The sequence below is a fragment of the Silurus meridionalis genome, chromosome 24, assembly GCF_014805685.1.
Source record: "Silurus meridionalis isolate SWU-2019-XX chromosome 24, ASM1480568v1, whole genome shotgun sequence".
Taxonomy (NCBI): domain Eukaryota; kingdom Metazoa; phylum Chordata; class Actinopteri; order Siluriformes; family Siluridae; genus Silurus; species Silurus meridionalis.
The window spans coordinates 5038492-5058491 of NC_060907.1; the positions used below are offsets into that span (position 1 = coordinate 5038492).

The 20000-nt window shown below is 41.0% G+C and overlaps 2 protein-coding genes across 3 annotated transcripts in view; both read left to right on the forward strand.

Moving 5' to 3' along the window:
- The first annotated feature begins 1242 nt into the window (after positions 1 to 1242).
- Positions 1243 to 7640, forward strand: dla (deltaA). Its single transcript, XM_046837079.1, has 11 exons — positions 1243 to 1606; positions 1746 to 2045; positions 2139 to 2199; positions 2283 to 2540; positions 3779 to 3839; positions 3986 to 4116; positions 4340 to 4509; positions 4729 to 4945; positions 5075 to 5903; positions 6012 to 6237; positions 6346 to 7640. Exons 1-11 carry the CDS (start codon positions 1556 to 1558, stop codon positions 6349 to 6351), a joined length of 2310 nt encoding a protein of 769 aa, XP_046693035.1. The 5' UTR covers positions 1243 to 1555; the 3' UTR covers positions 6352 to 7640.
- Positions 7641 to 12254: 4614 nt separating this feature from the next.
- triobpa (TRIO and F-actin binding protein a) overlaps positions 12255 to 20000 on the forward strand; it is a 13227-nt gene continuing 5481 nt past the window's right edge. The window contains exons 1-10 of one of the 2 annotated variants that reach the window (XM_046838329.1): positions 12255 to 12397; positions 13097 to 13268; positions 13537 to 13605; positions 16219 to 16275; positions 16975 to 17043; positions 17285 to 17374; positions 18225 to 18334; positions 18791 to 19223; positions 19394 to 19598; positions 19692 to 19773. In XM_046838329.1, coding sequence (XP_046694285.1) covers positions 12270 to 12397; positions 13097 to 13268; positions 13537 to 13605; positions 16219 to 16275; positions 16975 to 17043; positions 17285 to 17374; positions 18225 to 18334; positions 18791 to 19223; positions 19394 to 19598; positions 19692 to 19773 — 1415 coding nt within the window. In that variant the 5' untranslated portion in view covers positions 12255 to 12269. Of the gene's footprint in view, positions 12398 to 13096; positions 13269 to 13536; positions 13606 to 13815; positions 14260 to 16218; positions 16276 to 16974; positions 17044 to 17284; positions 17375 to 18224; positions 18335 to 18790; positions 19224 to 19393; positions 19599 to 19691; positions 19774 to 20000 lie in introns of those variants that run through there. The other variant, XM_046838330.1, reaches the window with a different exon arrangement.

Here is a 20000-nt window from a genome sequence, read left to right on the forward strand (position 1 = left end):
GATAGATAGATAGATAGATAGATAGATAGATAGATAGATAGATAGATAGATAGATAGATAGATAGATAGATAGATAGATAGATAGATAGATAGATAGATGATAGATAGATAGATAGATAGATAGATAGATAGATAGATAGATAGATAGATAGATAGATAGATAGATAGATAGATAGATAGATAGATACTGTATGAGTGATAGATAGATAGATAGATAGATAGATAGATAGATAGATAGATAGATAGATAGATAGATAGATAGATAGATAGATAGATGATTCTGTTAAGTGCCATTTGAAGCTGGCATTATATATAAACAGTGAAATAAATGCTGCTTTTTTCCCTTATTTGTATTTATACATTGTGTTGTGTAAATACTGTATACTATAGGATGGGTCTATTCTTTTACATATTTGCATTTGTTTTATTTTTTTACTTCTTCAACAGAGAAATTTCCCCACTGTGGGACGAATAAAGGTAAATCTTATCTTAAATAAATAAAAACACAAACAAACAAATACATCGAATGTTTCCTGGAAATGTTGGAATAAAAATGTGTAAGATTTGTAAAACTGAAAGCAAAAAAAAAAATTTAAATAAGAAAAGAAAGAATGTGGAAATGCCAGGTGGTGGATTTCTGTATTTGTAAAAAATAAAAAATAAAAAACGAGTTTGAGATGAAACTTTATTATTCCTGGGGAGGATGTAAATGATAGAGCAGCAGCATGTCACTTAAAGACAGTGTGGTATAAATAAATAAATAAATAATAAAATAAACACTTAATTAAAGAAAGAAAGAAAGAAAGAAAGAATTGGGGTGGTGATGGTGAAGGTCACAGGTTATTGTTGACCATGAGAAAGTGTATTTCTGGAGCAGAATGTGAGCAAGTGGACCAGTTTGGCTGTAAATACTACTTAAATGTATAGTTACTGCAGCACTGCTATTCAGAGCAACATCTAAAGTACATTTATCTCCAGAGAGGGAGAAGTGTGTGTGTGTGTGTGTGTGTGTGTGTGTGTGTGTGTGTGGGGTGGGGAGGTGTAGGCATCAGAAAGCGTGGGACAGATTGGGGGTGGTGGTTCATTAGCATATTAGTACCCCGGCATGTGGCACCCCCATATAAAACCCGAGGCCAGGCGGCGTGCCCCAGCAGAGCCACAACACAAGGCGAGGAGAAAAGACGGCCGAAAGAAAGGAGGCGCATCAGGACAGTCACAAAGCGCTCGGGTTTTTTTTTTTTGGGGACCGAGCAAGAACGGAACTACTGCACACACTCACACACTCACACACTCGTCCATACACCAGCGTTTTTCTTGAAACTGAAGGAATTTGTGGATTATTTCTGTGGAAGCAACAAGTCCAAAAGAATTGTTTGAGCAGAAAGCAAGGCTTTTGTGGATTTCTTCCCTCTGCGCTTTTGGCATCAATGGGCACCAGAAGGTACTGAGAAGAAACAACGGATGAATCGGTCGGAGAGGAGAATCTGAGGAACTCACTGAGAAGACTTTTTCTTTCATTAAAAAATATTTATTTATTTATTATTTATTATTGATCATGGGGCGCGTGCTGCTCCTGCTCTGGGTCGCGTGCGTCTTGGCCAGCCAGGTAAATTACCCATAGTACTGACTTTCTCTCCAGCAGGTGCTGTGATTGTTTTTAATGCATTGTTTTGTCTTTATGACAATAAAAAATATGACTTTTGGATCACAGGTTAATTTTTTTACATGCTTTATTTCTCCCCAAGGCGTTTTGCTCTGGTGTTTTCGAGCTCAAGCTGCAAGAGTTTCTCAACAAAAAGGGCATCCAAGGCAACAGGAATTGCTGCAAAGGCGGAATCACGTCGACCTACCAGCAGTGTGAGTGCAAAACGTTTTTCCGCGTGTGTTTAAAACACTACCAGCCCAACGCCAACCCGGAGCCGCCGTGCACTTACGGTAGCACGGTCACTCCCGTCCTGGGCTCCAACTCGTTCCAAGTGCCGGATACGTTACCGGACGGCTCGTTCACCAACCCCATCAGGCTGAACTTCGGTTTCACGTGGCCGGTAAGTTTAGCAAGAACTTGCGCGCGCGGCATCATTGACTCATACCAATAACGCGCGTGCGTATTTTATTAATGCTCGATTCTGTGTGTCTAGGGAACGTTCTCGTTGATAATTGAGGCAGTGCACGCCGAATCCAAAGAAGATCTCACGACAGGTAGGCACTGGTTTCCATTCAACTTCCATTCAGATCAATGTTTTGAATGAATAGATTTTAATTTGAAAATAATTCAAAAACAGAAAACCCAGAGCGCATCATCAGCACCATGACCACGCAGAGGCACCTGACTGTCGGAGAGGACTGGGCTCAGGATCTGCACAGCGCGGGCAGAACCGAGCTCAAGTTCTCCTACCGGTTCGTCTGTGATGAGCACTACTACGGAGAAGGCTGCTCGGTTTTCTGTCGGCCCAGAGACGACACTTTCGGCCATTTCACCTGCGGCGAACGTGGAGAGATCATCTGTGATGCTGGATGGAAAGGACAATACTGCACTGAGCGTGAGTACCACAAACAAACAAACACCCCAATAAACAAACGTCACAATTACTGTTTTGCATCACCAGGATTTGAGAGGGTGTTTATAGCTCTGTATCTGATTGATTTAATTAGTATTTTCAGTGTGAAATCTTTTTGGAAAATGTTATTTTTGTCCGTTTCGTTTACCACGATCGGTTAAAAGCGCGTCACTTCTTCTTTTTTTCGGTGGACAGGAATAAAAAAGGACCATTTATTTAGTGGAGAGAAAAAAAAAGAAAAAGCAAACTTAACGGTTATGGGGCGACTTGTAGTGCAGCTACACCCCCTGATTCCCCTCCCGACTTTCAGAACACCACTTGATTTATTCAAGTCGGGGGAAAGAAAAGTTCTTTCAAATTTTTTTTTCCTCCTCGGAATAATCTCACGCGTGCCATAAATTTACATGCCCGAGTCTGATTGGTCGCTTCCTGAGTGGGCCGGGCTCTGATTGGCTGGCCAAGGGGCGGTATTGTTCGAAGTGGGCAGCTGCCGGCAGCGCGTAGACAATGGAGCAGCTGTCGCGCGCTGGCTGCGCGCACACCAGCTGTCCACTCTTATCTTCACTGCCTGGAGACACTGGAGGGGAAAAAAAAGAAAGAGTGGAGGACAAGAAAGAGAGAAAAATTGTTTTTGACCCATAGGGAAAAGAGATGGAGAGAGACACACAGGTTGAGAGATGAAAAAAAAAAAGACAGAGCTCTTGTTTGTCCTCATTGTCCACATATAAGAAGCAGAGCATTTTCAATACAGAATCAGTAAGAGCTTTATATTCCCAAGTATGTTTGCACTTACAAGGAATTTGTTTTGTGGACAGAAGCTTCCAGTTGCACATTTTCTAAAGGAAAAATAAAAATAAGCTAAATAAATAATAAAAGAATAAAAGTTATTCCACATTTTTATAAAGAAAATCAATAGTGTATAAGTGCACAGAAAAGTACAGATTTAGATTAGTGAATGTGGTATTGCACGTATGTTTTATTTTATTGCACAATGGAGAGAGTGTTTAAAAGTTCATGATGTAGATTCCTCGAGGAGAGAAACTTTTCCTGTGCCTGGCTGTCTTGCTGCTTGGTGCAACAAATAATGGGTTTAATGACCCCTGTCTTCTAAAGCCTAATGTATTACCCAGGATTTGGTGTATAAACTTCTTTTATATGTCCTTTAAACAAACAAAAAAGCGTTATGGTCTCCTAATATGTCCATTTATATTTTATTATAGCAATCTGCCTCCCTGGATGTGATGAAGAGCATGGCTTCTGTGAAAAACCTGGAGAGTGCAAGTAAGCAAACCAGCTTCATAAATATATTCCAAACGAATCTGGTGCACAGGGTTCAAATTCGACCCCAGTATTCAGAGCAAGCTGTTTGGTTTTTAGGTTATATCGCTTTCCTTGCTAACTTTCTTTGTCCTTTGAACACGTAACAGGTGCAGAGTGGGCTTCAAAGGCCGATACTGTGACGAGTGCATTCGTTACCCAGGATGCCTTCACGGGACGTGCCAGCAGCCTTGGCAATGCAACTGCCAGGAGGGATGGGGTGGCCTTTTCTGCAACCAAGGTAAGAACAAACAAAGCAAACAACAACGAAGTGTTTGTAAAGAGAAAAAGAGAAAAAATAGTGTATAAAAGGCCTATAAAAAGTACAGAAAAGTGAAAGGATGACGTAAAAGTGTAAGATATAATAGAATAGATAGCAGCTCTCCAGCTGTTGGTCAGCCATGAGCTAAAGATTTCATCACGCTAATCCTCTTTTTGTTGCATGTGTCTTTCTTTCCCTCCAGATCTCAACTACTGCACACATCACAAGCCCTGTCTGAATGGAGCCACTTGTAGCAACACTGGTCAAGGCAGCTACACCTGTTCCTGCCGCCCGGGATTCACTGGCACCAGCTGTGAGATCGAGGTCAACGAATGTGCTGGGAATCCATGCCGCAACGGAGGGAGCTGCACTGTACGTTTTTACACTCGTATTACAGACTTTACAGAACTTTACTGTCAAATTTAATGTGTGTTGTTGTGATGCCTGTTGACTTTGTTGGTCATTGTTTTTATTTTTTTACATCATAAAATAATACTTCCGGCAAGCGATGAAAAATTGTGTGTTCTTAGTTACAGATAGTTTTGAGGTGTATTGTTGCTTATCCTACATTCATTTCATGTTATCTTCCAGGACTTGGAAAACACCTACACTTGCGCCTGTCCTCCTGGCTACTACGGCAAAAATTGTGAGCTTAGTGCCATGACGTGTGCTGATGGTCCGTGTTTCAATGGAGGACGCTGTGCTGATAATCCTGACGGTGGCTACTTCTGCCAGTGTCCCACAGGTTATGCTGGGTTTAACTGTGAGAAGAAGATTGATCACTGCACATCTGGCCCTTGCTCAAATGGTATGATTGTCTGTTTGGTGTTTAGAAATCTCTAGCCTACTTTTGCACCCTTGTTGCAAACTTGCTTTTGAGTTTTGCTCTTGCTCTTTTGAGTTTTTATATTGTTCTATTTATTTCTTGCACCTGCAGGTGCCCGGTGTGTGGACCTAGTCAACTCATACCTGTGCCAGTGTCCTGAGGGGTTCACCGGGATGAACTGTGACCGTGTCAGTGATGAGTGCTCTTTGTTACCCTGCCAGAATGGTGGTACCTGCCAAGAGGGTGCCAACGGCTACACGTGCACTTGCCCACCTGGTTACACAGGACGTAACTGCAGCTCACCTATCAGCCGCTGCCAGCACAACCCATGCCATAACGGTGCAACATGCCATGAACGTAACAACCGCTATGTTTGTGCTTGCGTGCCTGGCTACGGAGGGCGCAACTGCCAGTTCCTTCTTCCAGAACGTGCTTCCCAGGCTGCAAGTGACATTCCATGGACGGCGGTTGGCTCAGGCGTGTTGCTAGTGCTTCTGCTGATAGTGGCATGTGCCGTTCTGGTGGTATGCGTGCGATCAAAGGTGCAGCAGCGGCGTAGGAGCCGTGAAGAAGAAGCGGCGAATGGAGAAAGCGAGACTATCAACAACCTCACAAATAACTGCCAGCGTGATAAGGATCTTAGTGTCAGCGTAGTGTCGGGATTGGCACCGGTCAAAAACATCAACAAGAAGATCGATTTCCACAGCGAGCATGACTTGAGCACTAATGCAGAGAAGAGCAGTTACAAGTCAAGGCACCAAGCCTCCGAATACAACCTCGTGCACGAAGTGAAGTACGAAGTCAAGCATGAGGTGAAGCTGGAGCAGGTTGGGAAAGAGTCAGCAGCAAAGGAGCTTACCGATAGCTGTGAAGATGTGAAGTGCCAAAGCTTGCAAGACTCTTGTGAGTTTGAAGAAAAACGCAGAAAACGTCTGAAAAGGTGAAAATTGGTCCTCAAAACCAACAAAATATTTTGTAGCCGCGTTATAGAGCTACCGCAAAATATAAGCAGTGATTCTAATGTCTTATCGTTCTTCTTTATTTACAGTGATGCATCTAAGTACTCAGAGTCAAGATGCTCAGAGTCCAAGTTCTCAGAGTCAAAGTACTCTGAATCAAAGTATCCTGAGTCGAACTATTCCGATTCGCTGTATTCCGAGTCAGCATGCGCATCCGCATGTGCATCGGCATCTGTGTCGGCGTGCATCGACACCAAATACAAGTCCGTCATGGTCATGTCGGAGGAAAAAGATGAATGTGTAATTGCAACCGAGGTGAGTAATTATATAATTTGATGAGATCCATTCTTCCACAAGTGTTCTCCTTCTCTTTCCCTGACATTTGAACTAATCTCAAGCTCGTTTTCTTCTTCCTTTGCTCAGGTGTAATTGGCCTCAAGGAAGCCGATGCTCATTGGGTGCTATGGAGGACATTTTGAACTTCCATAGAAAATGCTGCTGCTCAAAACCTTAGGTGGAAAATGTCCCACCTCATAAATACTGCTGCTGAGAAAGTAGGACTGATTTAACTGATATTCAGGGTGAGCTGGTTCTCTGTTCTGAACGAATTGCAGGCAAAGGAATGGCCTGTAGGCTTGGAGACGTCCTGAGAATGAACAAAGGAGTGGTCGTGGAAAGTTTACCACCCCTCTTTCAAAACTTATCTGTAAAATTGACCCATAAAGCCATTTTATAAAAGGTGTTGGACAGTGTGGGTCCATTTTTTTACCCTTGCTTAGATTTATGACAACAAAAAAATTACGAGAAGAAAGAAATGATCAGAAGATAAAAGAACTATGAATTCGAAGGAAACGTATCGCAATGTTCTGCCATGTAGTGTGCAGTACTGTGGCAACGCTGTGGCAATTTTTTTCAATATTTTGGCAACATTTGCTGTATTTCTTTTTTTCTCGCCAATTTTCCCAATGCCCAAACAGGTGCTGTTGCTGTGCCCAGAGAATGCACCAAACGTGAATGATGTTAAAGAAGAATAGGTTAAAGAAATGTATCACAGCGTTTTTGCCAATGTCCATTGTCTCGTGGATTTCTATGGCGACGTCGTGGCAACATTTTAGCAATATTTTGGCAACATTTGCTGTGTTTGTTTTTTTCTCTTTTATCGCCAGTACCTCCAAGCCCCACAAGTCAGTGTGCAAGAGACCACATCAAAACGGTGGATGTTTGGCCATACTGGCCTGTCTTTCACTAGGTTTAATGGTGCATGATGTCACATTCTGTCACATGACCAGTGGAGACTATATGTATTACTTGATCACTGTGTAAATGGGATAAAAAAAAATTAAGTGCGCAAAAAAACTCTAAGTCTTCCGAGCCTCCACTTCTTTTTGTAATATGGTTTTATATGGTTTCGTATAAGTATGTAATTATGTTCAGTAATGAGAAAAAAAAACATTTGTGTTAATATGAATAATATCATAAGCTGTTTGTTTTTGCTTGTTTCTTTGCTAAATGTGTATGATTTAAGTTAATTTATTTTATTTAAGTTGTATTTCAAAATTTTTTTGTAAGGTTTTTAAGATTATTTAAGTTCTTTCTCGTACTCGTTACTCGCAATGGCACTTCGGGTTGCTGGGATGTTTCAAGATAATATTATTTAAAAAGGATTGTAAAAAGAATGTTATTAATGCTATTGTTTCTGTTTTGTCTTTTGTTTTCCATTTTGAGAAGGATTTAGCTTAAATTATTTTTCCAAATAAAGAAAAATATGAAATATTAAAGAAAAGGCTTGCACTGTTCGTACATGTTCACCTCACCCAGTTCCGGGTTGCCAAGTTCCCATCTTGAGTACATTGGATAAACTTTTGCATGTTACAGAATACATTTTAGATCACAATTCGAGAAGTAGAATTATTCATGAAGAAAATAGTAAATTGTGTGGGGGAAAAATTGACGAAACTTTTAGAATTTTCAAATACAAAAAGACACTTTTCTAGTTGCTTTGGTTCAATCAATCACTTGTTAGAATTTTTTTCCCCATTTTATCACTGTTAGTCAGTTTTCTCTAGGTCCTTTAGAGGAATGGATGATGAGAGGAGGAGGAGGAATAAAGGGGGGTAGTCCTTTTGATAGGGATGTGAACAGAGCTAATCATTGCCATCTGCTGCAGCCTCCTGCTCACCCCATACCGAGCCATTCAAAACCCTATACAGTCCTCCCTTTGGCTCGGCCACACATATAACACAGAGACCAGAGCTCTGAAAAAACATGGCAAAACGGACCAATTATACCGACAACTCTGTCAACATGAGCAGAATAAGAGAAACCATTCAGGATTTGTTTTTTTTTTTTTTCTTGATCAGCAACAGGTTTAAAGATTATTACTTTCATAATGGAACAAACTTGAATAAGTGGTACAAGCACCGAACTTTGTTTTAACATTTCTATACTACTTAGTCACTAATCTGAAAGTACACATGCCTTGACTTTTCATTTTAAAATGTAATATTATTCTAATAAATTCCACAATTTTCTTTAATTCTAAATCCTAGTTTTAATCGTTAGATGCAAATCCATCTCAGTGCTAGGTCAAACTTGGATCGAGAAACTTGTATAGGATGTAGTGAGAGTAATAATTTTTGGGCATGTCTTACGACAGGCTTACGACAGTCATCAGTAGGACTCTGGGGAGTAGGCGGCGTCACGCACAATGCTGCACTGGACAATAGCACAATACAAAAGGGCAACATTTGGGAGTGCCAGTGTGTGTCTCTGAATGGATGGAGAAGGGGAGGAGGGATAGGATGCGATGGGGAGTTGGGGGGCTTTGGGGCAAAGAACGACAGATGTTGTCTGTCCTCCTGAGTCAAAGCGCCCTGCAGGCAGAAAACACCAGCTAGACCCCACATGGCCAAGAAAGATAGAGACAATGGAAATACTTGAAAGTTTGAACCAAGCTTATTTTGATCCGCTCAACTAACCATGCTTGAATGACTTCAGGGCAAACTTTGCGTATCTTTACTTTGCCCTGCTTTATGTCACACCTTTGTCAGACCAAGCTTTATGCTACTCTTTGCAATAATTTACAGTTATCTTATTTGACCTAAATGTTGTGTAGAAAAGTGAAAACTAGGATTCAAGGAACATTTTTGATCCCCTCAATTAGCACGAATGGCTTAGCTGACTCAATAGAAAACTGAACCAGAATGAGAAGGTTTGCTCCGTGATCTCATTGCAATTTAATGAGCAGATCATGTGGTGTCCTTGGGGAACAGACAGTAATGCTATATCCCTGCACAACATGGACACCAAAAAGCAAGGCAGTGCTCAAATGGTCAAAAACTTTGAGTCAGTTGCCATCTGCCACTTGTTAGCAAAATTGCTGAATTATGTCCTAAAGTGTGCAACAAATGAAAGATGGCTAAAACATAAACAATGTAAAAATAAAGATATTTCAAAGAGCTAATTGGTTTCAGATATTACAGGGAGTATTAAAAAGAATAGGTATCAAGATAAAAGTAAGGAAATAAAAATGCAAGGCAATGGCAGTACAGGACATGATGAAAAAGTCATGAGTGGAGGCCGAGTCTAGCTTATGTTACACTCTGACGCGTCTAAAGTAATGAAAGAGTGAACAGGAGGTGCGGGGATGAGGGGATGGAGACGAAAAGGAGAGGGATAAGACTCTGGCAAGTTCAGCAGGAGACTCTTCTGGTGTGAGGGCTGCTTCCTAGAAGTAAGTTTTATGCTCTTGCTCTAGGTGGTGTATTGTGTAGAGAGTAGCACCCATAAAGACAGGAAACATTTTTTAGTTTTGTTATTTGTATGTTTTTTACAGCATTAGTTTAACCAGTAGGTGTCCTTTAATCCTCTTTTTTCAATGTTTCGATCTTTAACTGTTAATTCAGTTCATTCATTTGTTCGTTGCATCTTGTTTAATGTGCTTAGTCTAATCATTGGCATGGACCCCATCTGATCTTTGAGTTCTGGGGGACTGGTGTAATTCCTGATTCGCATTAAAATATCCTGTTTCCGTTAAGGATCCTGCTAAGATTGCACCTATCAAACGACAAAGGATTGTCTCTCTTCACCTCGTCAAACTAAATTATTCACTCTCGGTTGGATTATGTCACATTTTAACAATCAGCCCGATTAAGGTGTAGTGTGCTTAACGTTTAGCTATCGTGGTGTTCCTGCTGCACTCTTCCTCTTGGCTTAGTAATAAGATGACTGAACCGATGATCGGGTGACTGACGCTAGATGTTACCAGTAGATTTTTATCTTTTGTTATATGGGATCTTACTTTATAATTCATTATTTTATGTTGTTTTCCGTTCGCTTACAGATGCTACGAAGACCAAGGACCAAGAAGACCTGCGACAGTTACTACTGAAAGATAACTGAAAATACAGTGTTGTTTGGAAGTGACTCCAGAAGGAGGGAAGAGTTTCAATGAAATCTCACGATACTGGTCCTGTATGGAAGGCCATACAAATTAGCAAAGAATACTTTTTTGAATCGGGTGAGATAGAGAATGACTCAACTTGATTCTCCACTGCAGCATTCCGAAAACCGGTCTGAGATGGAGTCTCGAAGTAGGAACACCAGTAGAAGAAGCAGTGTCAGTCAGCGCACAGGTGAGGCGAGATATCAGTTTAAATGGCTTAAAAAAGAATTATAAAGAAAGAAATGGTTGTTTAGTATAATACATTTTCAGTGATTTTATGTCACTATTTTGCGTTCTTGTTGTAAGATGATGATATTAAGTTGACCCATTACCTATTTCTAAATTAGACGTCTAATCTTACATAAAATCCTTCCAGATTATATTACCTTAATGCTGGCCTGTTTTAACACATCTACAATCCAACTGCCTTTTCCAAATATATTGACATTCAGCTCTAATGTTCACCAGTAAAATATGTTTACATGGAACGTGATGCTGATTCAAAAGGTCTGCAAATGAAACATAAATATGCAAGTTATATACCAATTATTTGTTGTAAAGGTCAGACGAAGTGTATTGTGTGCATTATGTTGAAAGCACTGTATCAGTTACAACCCCTTTTTCTGTAACAGAACCAAAAAAAGAAAGGGACCCGAGCAGCACTCGTGCCATTTTCCAAAGAGCCAACCGCTTCCTGTCCCAAGATCGAGATCCACCAGATGCCAGCGCTTTCACTCATGTGCGGTACTATGAGAGAGGACATCCTCTTCCCACCAACTGCAGTCCTGAACGCAAAGCCACTATTCCCTTCCGAAACCCAGAACTAGGCCTTCCATCCTACAGAAGGCGTCAAGACACACTCACCGGTGAAGCCACAAGCGGCCTCTCTCCACTACGCTGCATGACCTATTCAAACTTCAGACGTGGCGACAGTCAGTCACGTGCAAGCCCTCGTTCATGTAGCCCAAGGTCCAACAACATTTCTCCGCACAGGCAATCCCAAAGCTTGTCCCATCGCAGAGGCTCAACCACCCATCTACATGTGAGCTCTCACTCTTCATCCAAGCGGGCTTCTCGAAAATGTAGTCCAGCAACAAGACGAGCATCTGTGGTCTCACAGACTCATTCCCCCTCTTTAATATCTGCCTCTAACAGATATACAGATTCATCAAGCCACTCCCAAAAGCAAACTCCTTCACAGAGTTCCTACGGCCAACACAGTTTGGACTCTGAAACGTTGTATCGTAATCTACAATCGATTGCAAGTTCAGCAGAGTCAGACGCCTCACAACATGGAAGAAATGGTTGGTCAAAAAGGGCAAGGTCCAAATTGGAAACTGACAGTTGTTGTTATGGAAATGGTCGAAGCAGCCGAATTAGTGGTTGTAACACTCGGAAAAGTGGACGAAACACCGTTTGCAACAGCAGAGATTTTTCACCACCAGGTAGTGAATCCAACAGAAGCCAGTTTACACCAAAAGAAAGTAGTCATATGAGTGGTTACAATAGTCGCAACAGTCATCAGAGCACAGGCTCCAACAGTCCTGACGGTTCACCTCCTCATAAAGATTATGATAAAAATGGGCACACGAGGTATAGAAAACAAAACCTTTATAGAGATGATAAAGAACGACCATTATCGAAATCATTCACACCAGACAGGCACTCCATAACAGAACCTAGCCAATCCAATTTGTCCTTGCATGGGTCGACACAATCTCCTATGAGTTCAGCTTCCCCAGAGTTATCGCACAACATCGTACAATCAAATCAAATTCAAGTCGAAACCACAAAAATAAACAACCAGACCACTGAGAGAAGTAAAAGCACCATTCGACGTGGTCTGGAGGCACTGATACTCTCTGAAAACACAAGATCGAAGAGCCAGTCATCTGTGCCAGAGATGACAATAGAGGACTATGTGGTTATAGCTGATATTCCAAAAGTAAATCTGTATCCAGAAGAAGATGAGGCAATCATGGTGAGAAGGAGGCCCCAGAGTCGCAGTCCACGTAGAGACAAACTACACAGGTCAGAGACACACAGCAAAAGTGTGTAAAAGTAGACTTAGGCCTTTTTCCACTGCAGTAATAGAAACTTTTCTTATCTGAAAACTGGTGACGTTTTAGTGCCAACTTCAAGTGCACTCGAGAATAAAGTCCTGATATTTTGAGAAAAAAGAAACTTACAAGAATAAAGCTGTAGAAAATACGATAATAAAGTGGAAATATTTTAACCCAGGCTGAAGTACTGGCAACATTGGAGATGGAGTGTTCAACTACTTCAAGGTCAATTTCTTGGGGAAATTAAGGCAATTTCCTCAATGTCTAGTTAAGTTTTCTACATAACTACTGCAGTTTCTGTTTACTAATTATAACTCTGTGCTGATGTCCAAAAAGACAAAGAATTTCCTTATTGCAAAACCCTAACCTAAAGTAGATTTTAACCGAATCCTCAACATCCATTTGATGTAAAACAGCTGCACGTTTCTCACAGTCTGTTACTTTTTTTGAAATATTACCACTTTAATCTCGTAGTACTACGACTTTATTCTCATAATCTTAGATTTTATTATAATTTTTTTTAAATGTGGCACTAAAACTGCGTCATTTTTCAGTGGACCCAATTAGCTATGGTTTTGTATTTCAGTACTGCCAGTTCCTGTTTGGGTCAATTCATGTTCATGGGAATTCCCATCTTTCTTAATATTTCTCCCTGATGCTTTCATAGCTATAGAGAAGAGAGTGAACGTCGTGACGAATATGTAGAGCCGGAGGAACGAGGGAGAGGAAGGGAGAGAGGTCGAGACCGTAGAGAGAGGGAAAGGAGACGTCATGACAAGGACATGGGAGGCTCATCTGAAACCAACAGCACGGTCTCAGGCATTACGCAGGTTTCGCAGGTGAAAAAACATAGCACCTGTTTTCACAACAGACTGTTACTGATGCTAGTTTGACTCCGATACCTGTGTAAATCTGTAGGACTGTAACATAAGTCGATACGGTCCAAATATCAGGGCTAGTATGTCAATTACAAGCACAGGTAACAGATATGGCGATGTGATGGAAAGATAGAGGTCATATCTTGGAAAGATTTACATCAAAAATATAATTAAGTACATAATGTATTTATGTAGAAAGATGTGTTGCAGCATGTCTGTTAAATTGCAGAGATCCCAAGAAGAAAACAACTCTTCAAATAGACATGAAGGAAAGCAATGTGACCCTCCATTGATGCAGGTAACCCTTACCCATGAACACGAACACACACACACACACACACACACACACACACACACACACACACACACACACACACACACACACACACACAGTTCTGGGAGGTTTTTGGTGTCCTATTTCAGGTTACGTCAGAGCTGTCTCACTATTGAGCATGGAAAAGGAGGTGGATTCCGGGAGGAGTTATATTCAGGTCATTTAACTCGTTAGGAAGTTAAATTAAAGCCTTTAGGACTGCTCACTTTCAGACATTTGAAAAGGGGAACAAAAATGGCGGTCGTGTCAGCAGCTTTAAGATTCGCGCCACTACAACGGAAGTCCCCACGTGACTAGATGTTCGAGCCCTGCGTGGCTGCGCTGCAAAAGCGCAGACACAGAGCGACCCCCCCTGCGCATTATTTTCCCTTTCTTTTTTTAAATAAAAGAAGCGAATGAAGGTATACATAACGTTTTACAAATTAGTTATTTCTACAAGGAAATAGGGACCATTTCTTTTATTTCTTTATAACAAACCCGGAAAAGATGCTGCTTGACGTTTTCCAAGCAGATGATTTGCCTGACACTGGATACTATACGGAAACTGGGTCGTCGAATAACAAGTTCATCTCTTCCTGTTTCATGCCTTCAACCGGATAACGTTATTCAACCATGGCGGTAAGTCTTTGAATTAAATTTGGAATTACATTACTAACATAATATGCGTGTGGGGGGCGTGTCCTCGTGTGTGCAGGTGAACTGTCATGAAAGGGGGCGTGTCTGATTGACAGCAGGTGTGTTTAAAGGGCAAAGTGTGATGTTAGTAGTGTAAATCTCAAGTGTCCTATGAAGGTTACAATATTTATTTATTGGTAGGTTCAGGTATAATCTCAGTTAGGACTGCTACTATCTATTATTTTAGCAATTTTTGTCATTTTTTGTAATCTATAACATTCTGACAATTATTCCATCGATTAATCGGATAAGAAGCACTTTTTCTTTATTAAAGCGCAATACTAAATAAGAGAGAAAACAAGACGGGTCTCTTAAAATGAACGAGTCGTTTGTTTTTCTTTTTCAGAAATATTAAAATTTTTCTTGCTGAAATTGCACACAAGAATATCGGTGAAAACTAAACCCATTTAGTGCATTTAATTGCCGTAGTAAATAAAAATACAAATACATCGCGTTCAGAAAGGCCCTGCGTAGTGTAATAATGTTCTGTGGGAAAGACAGCAGTCTGTGTTTATTTAAATGGACTATTCATTTGCCTCGATTAATTTTTGTAATTGAATTATTTGAGTTATTCAAGGAATCGTTACTGCCCCATCTCAGTAGTCTGAATCTGAAGTGCCCTATGTAGGGTCTAGGTATGATTTCAGTAGTAAGAATCTTAAGGGGCCTTTGAAGGTTACTATATATTAATATACCAAATATTGCCCCCTGTGCTGGTAGGTCTAGGTATGATCTCAGTACTGTGACTCTCAAGTTTCCAATGTAAGTAACCGAATATTAATATACCAAAATATTGTACACTATGTTGGTAGGTCTAGGTATAACCTCATTAGTTTGAAAGTAGTATTAATCTCAAGTGCCCTATGAAGGGTCTAGGTATGTACTTATACAAATTATTGCCCCCTGTGCTGGTAGGTCTAAGTATGAACTCAGTAGTATGAGTCTCAAATGCCCTATGTAGGATCTAGGTATGATCTCAGTAGTGTGAACCTCAAGTGCCCCAGGTAGGTTACAGAATGTTAATGTACCAAATATTGCCCCCTGTGTTGGTAGATCTATGTATGATCTCAGTAGTGTCACTCCCAAATGCCCTGTTAAGGGTCTGGGTATGAACTTAGTAGTGTGATTCTCAAGTGCTCTATGTAGGTTAAACTTTCTTTCGGCTTCTCCCATTAGGGGTCGCCACAGCGGATCATCTGTATTTATGATCCGCATGTTTGATTTGGCACGTTTTTACACTGGATGCCCTTCCTAACGCAAACCTCCCCATTTATCCGGCCTTGAGACCGGCACTAAGAGTGCACTGGCTTGTGCAACCCTAATGGCTGGGGTTGGTTCCCTGACCGGGGATCAAACCCGGGTGAGAGCGGTGAGAGCTCCGCATCCTAGCACTAGACCGCCAGGGAACCACGCTCTTTGTAGGTTAATGAATATTAATATACAAAATTCCCCCCCCCTGTGTTGGTAGGTCTAGGTATGATCTCAGTAATGTGAATCTCAAGTGCCCCAGGTAGGTTATATATTATTTGTATACCAAATATTGCACCCTGTGTTGGTAGGTCTAGGTATGTTTTCAGAAGTATGACAACTAGTGCCCCAGGTAGGGTACAGAATATTAATATACTACCCCATAGAAACCATAAAACGGGTAGCTTGAAAGTGGATTACTGACTGATTGGTAGGTTGTGAGTTCAAATCCCAGCGCTGCCAAGACCCCACTTGGGCAAACCCTCAGCCTCTTTTTTTTTTTTGGAATGAGATCGAAATCCGTTCTGCAATGAGTTTTTGAATGCGCTTTAACCTGCTCAGGTTGGTGATGGATCTGAAATGTAATCTCTGAAGGTAAAAAAAAAGAGAGCTGATGGTTCATTTAACAACTGTAATGTGTCTTTGTGTTTAAAGCTCAACTCTTTGGATTTTAAAAAGGGATGGATGTTCATGTTGGACAACTGCGCAGACGTAAGAAGATTTTTTTCTGTCTATCTGTCTGTCTGTCTATCATATGCACATACACGTCTACATACAGTACTGTGTTGTATGAAAAGTGCATGAGGTAGTGACTATAAAGCAGCTCAGTGCAAATCAGTGGTGTGCAAACATGTGCATCTATCCTCAGACGTTTTTTTCCAATCATTCACTGTCCAATTCTTTTGTCTTTTTGCTTTTGACTTGACTTTTACCTAATTTGTTGCACATAAAAAGAACACGCATGTGTTTCTACATCCAAGTAATGCATTTTTGCTAGCAAAACAAAAAAAATAAAAATGAATGTCCATTTCTTTTGACCTTCCATAACTCGTTTACATAGTTACCAAAGTTAAGTTACCCAACTTTGCTAATTTTATGAACTTTCTAATAGCTGTCACAGAATGAACATGTTTTACCTGCTGCTATGATTGCCTATGAACATGAAATTGTAATACAACTGGAATGAATTTCACACCATTTGATAGTTAAAAGTGAAAAATCGACAGTCGTTTCTAAAAGCTATTTAGCTTTTATTTTATACATTTCAAATGCATATGTCCAACACATAGCTAGTTTACACACCATTATTACTTGATTTCAAACATTCTCCTCCAGTATTATCTTTCTTGTACTTGTATCTTTCTTATGTGGTCTTTACGATGTTCATTAAAATGTTCTCTCTGTGTTTAGTGGAGAAAGTTCTGGTTTGTGCTGGACAGCTCTGGACTGAAATACTATATCAACCCTGACGCTGAGGAGGTGAATTTATTTTACCTGAATGCATCAGTATTGTTTCTAGTTTTTGGTGTCAGCTGCTGTTATTGATCCAAACACCAGAAAGCAAGGAAGTCTGTTAAATATGCAGTAGATCTTGTAAAATCGATGTTTGAGTTCAATTATTTTGTGGTAAATGTGTTTTATTAATTGCTTCTCCTACTTTCTGATGTCCAGGGCATCAGGATGATGAATAAAACCTTTTCTTGTTGTATATATTTAATAGACGGGTGGGCCAAATGGAGAGATTGACATTTCAAGTTGTGTTGAAGTGATGGAGTTTGAAGTAGAAAAGAACTATGGACTTCAAATACATGTAAGAATTTCTGCTGTCCATGCTTTAGCACTGACATGACATGACCTTTTGGTGTAAAAGTAAAGGTTTACACTCCAAAATAAACAACTTGAATAAGAAGAGTAAGATCGGTTATACGATTAAAGGTAAATGCTTTTATGGCAAACAACAATTTAAAATCACATAATTTAGAGCAATTAGAATGCAATTCAGATTCATTAGCCACATTTCGTGAGCCTGGCAGACACAAGAGGCCACACCTCCTTTACTGACTAACAGAAAGGGGCCACACCTCTTTTACTGAGACTAACAGACAGAGGCCACACCTCTTTTACTGGGACTAACAAAGGCCACACCTTCTTTACTGGGACTAACAGACAGAGGCCACACCTCCTTTATTGGGACTTACAGAAAGAGGCCACACCTTTTTTACTATGACTAACAGACAGAGGCCACACCTCCTTTACTGGGACTAACAGACAGAGACCACACTTCTTTTACTGAGACTAACAGACAGAGGCCCTGCCTTCTTTACTGATGGAGCACAGGGGCCATGCCTCCTTCAATGTGATTGTCAAGGCCACTCCTTTACTGAGACTGACAGACACATAGGCCAGGCCTCTTTTAATAGGACTGACAGAGCAAAGTTTCCACTTCTTCTTCTTCTTGTAAGCACAGATGACACACCTCCTTCAAAGAGTGTGACCAGAACAGAGGCCACACCTTCTCACTGACAAACAAATACAGAGGCCACACTTTTGTTCACTCGGTTTGATGAGAGCAGAGACATATCTTGTCACCTGCATTTGTGTGTTCTGAAATTGTATGTCTTCTTCCATGTTTGCTTTGGATTCTGCCTGCGGGTGTACAGATGAGAGATGCAGAAATCACCTTGTCAGCCATGACTTCCCGCATCAGGAGGAACTGGATTGACATGCTGCAGAGACACATCGGAGCCAGCGATTCACCCGATAACGCACGGTACAGAGCCTCCTCCTGAGTTTTATCTGTAAAAGACTACTTTATTAACGTAGGAGGTTTCAACTATCCGAAAACATTACAAGGAACCCAGGGTGTAGCTGTTTATATAGAGCTTTGTTAATACAAGACACTAATGGAGCGACCACTATATAGTCAAAAGAAGGTCTTGGGTCTTACAGGTTTAGGAAAGATATGGTCCAAAGGGTGCCCCCACATTTTTGATGAACTATTTTGAAAATACTTGTAGAGCCGGACCTTCTCTGACCTGAGCCTGACCTTCTCCTGTTTAGGCTTTGCATTTAATAATGAAATTACATAAGACACGAATAAAAAGAATAACTGATATTTGTACATTTTTAACAAAATAGGTCTATTTATATATATATATATATATATATATATATATATATATATATATATATATATAGTATATAATAACACAATCATCTTCTTCAGACACCCAGACAGCAGCCGCACAAATTCCACCTCTAAACATGCAGAAACCTTCAGGTACTCGCATCCAGATCGGCGCGATTCAGGGTCAGAGCCCACAAGCCTGTCTCACAATGACCCAGACGTGATGTCATTGCCCTTGACAAATCACCGGGAGGCAGGCGTGGGCCGAGACACAGAGCAGGAAAAACGATTTGGGGACAGGACCAAGTGGTTCCAGGAAGCTGTCTTGGACCGGGAGGCCGACAGCCCGTGGGACAAAGTGCAGCTGAAAAAGGAGGCGGTGGCTCACGTGATGCCGCAGGTCCCCGAGACTAAAACTGGGTCGGACATCGAGAGGAAGTGGAAGGATTTCGAGAAGATTCCTGTCGGGGAGATGAGGTCTTTGATTGGTTCAGATGCTCCGCAAGGAACCAACCAGGCACTACAACCTGAGGTCTCAAATAATGGCATGGGTTTGATTAATCATTAATGCATATTTTATTCATTTATTCATTTCTTCTGATCAAACCTAAATAAAATGATACATATTGTAGTGTAGATGCAGACTTCCATCTCTTCTGTCCCATCCGCCTCACCTGTTCTCATGTGCTGTCTGTGAGGCAGCAGGTCCAGGAGCTGTGTGAAGGCAAAGCCGGGTCTGGATCTGTGTTTCCCTGCGGCCCTCCCTGTGCCTCCAGACTGGAAGAGATGGAAAGAGCGCACATGGAGAAACTGCAGGAGATGGAAAGGGTGCACGAGAGAGAGAGAAGAGAGATGGAGGCTCACAGAGAGAAGATGCTAAGGGACGAGGCGCACCACGCAGCCCAAGGTTTCATAGAGATGATGTCATATGTTGTTGTTTTTTTTTTTTATAGGGAGGGATGTGTGTAATGTCTCACTGACTCTGTTGCTCTTTTGGCAGCGATAGAAGCTCTGAAAAAGGCCCATCAGGAGCAACTGGAGAGACTGAGAGGAGGAAAGCAAACAGACTCCGCTGTACTAAAGTGAGTACATAGAAATACTACATATTTTGTATGAATTCCAATCACATGCTGATTTCCTTTAGATCATATGATGATATTTAACGTCCCGTCATGGTGACATGAACTTCAAATTCATTACATTGGATGCAAAAACTTATAATTGCAACAAAATACTGGAAGGGAGAAGAGAGTGGAGGAGAGGAGAATAAAAGTAATCAAGAGGAAAGAAAGAAACTGGTAGAAAAGAG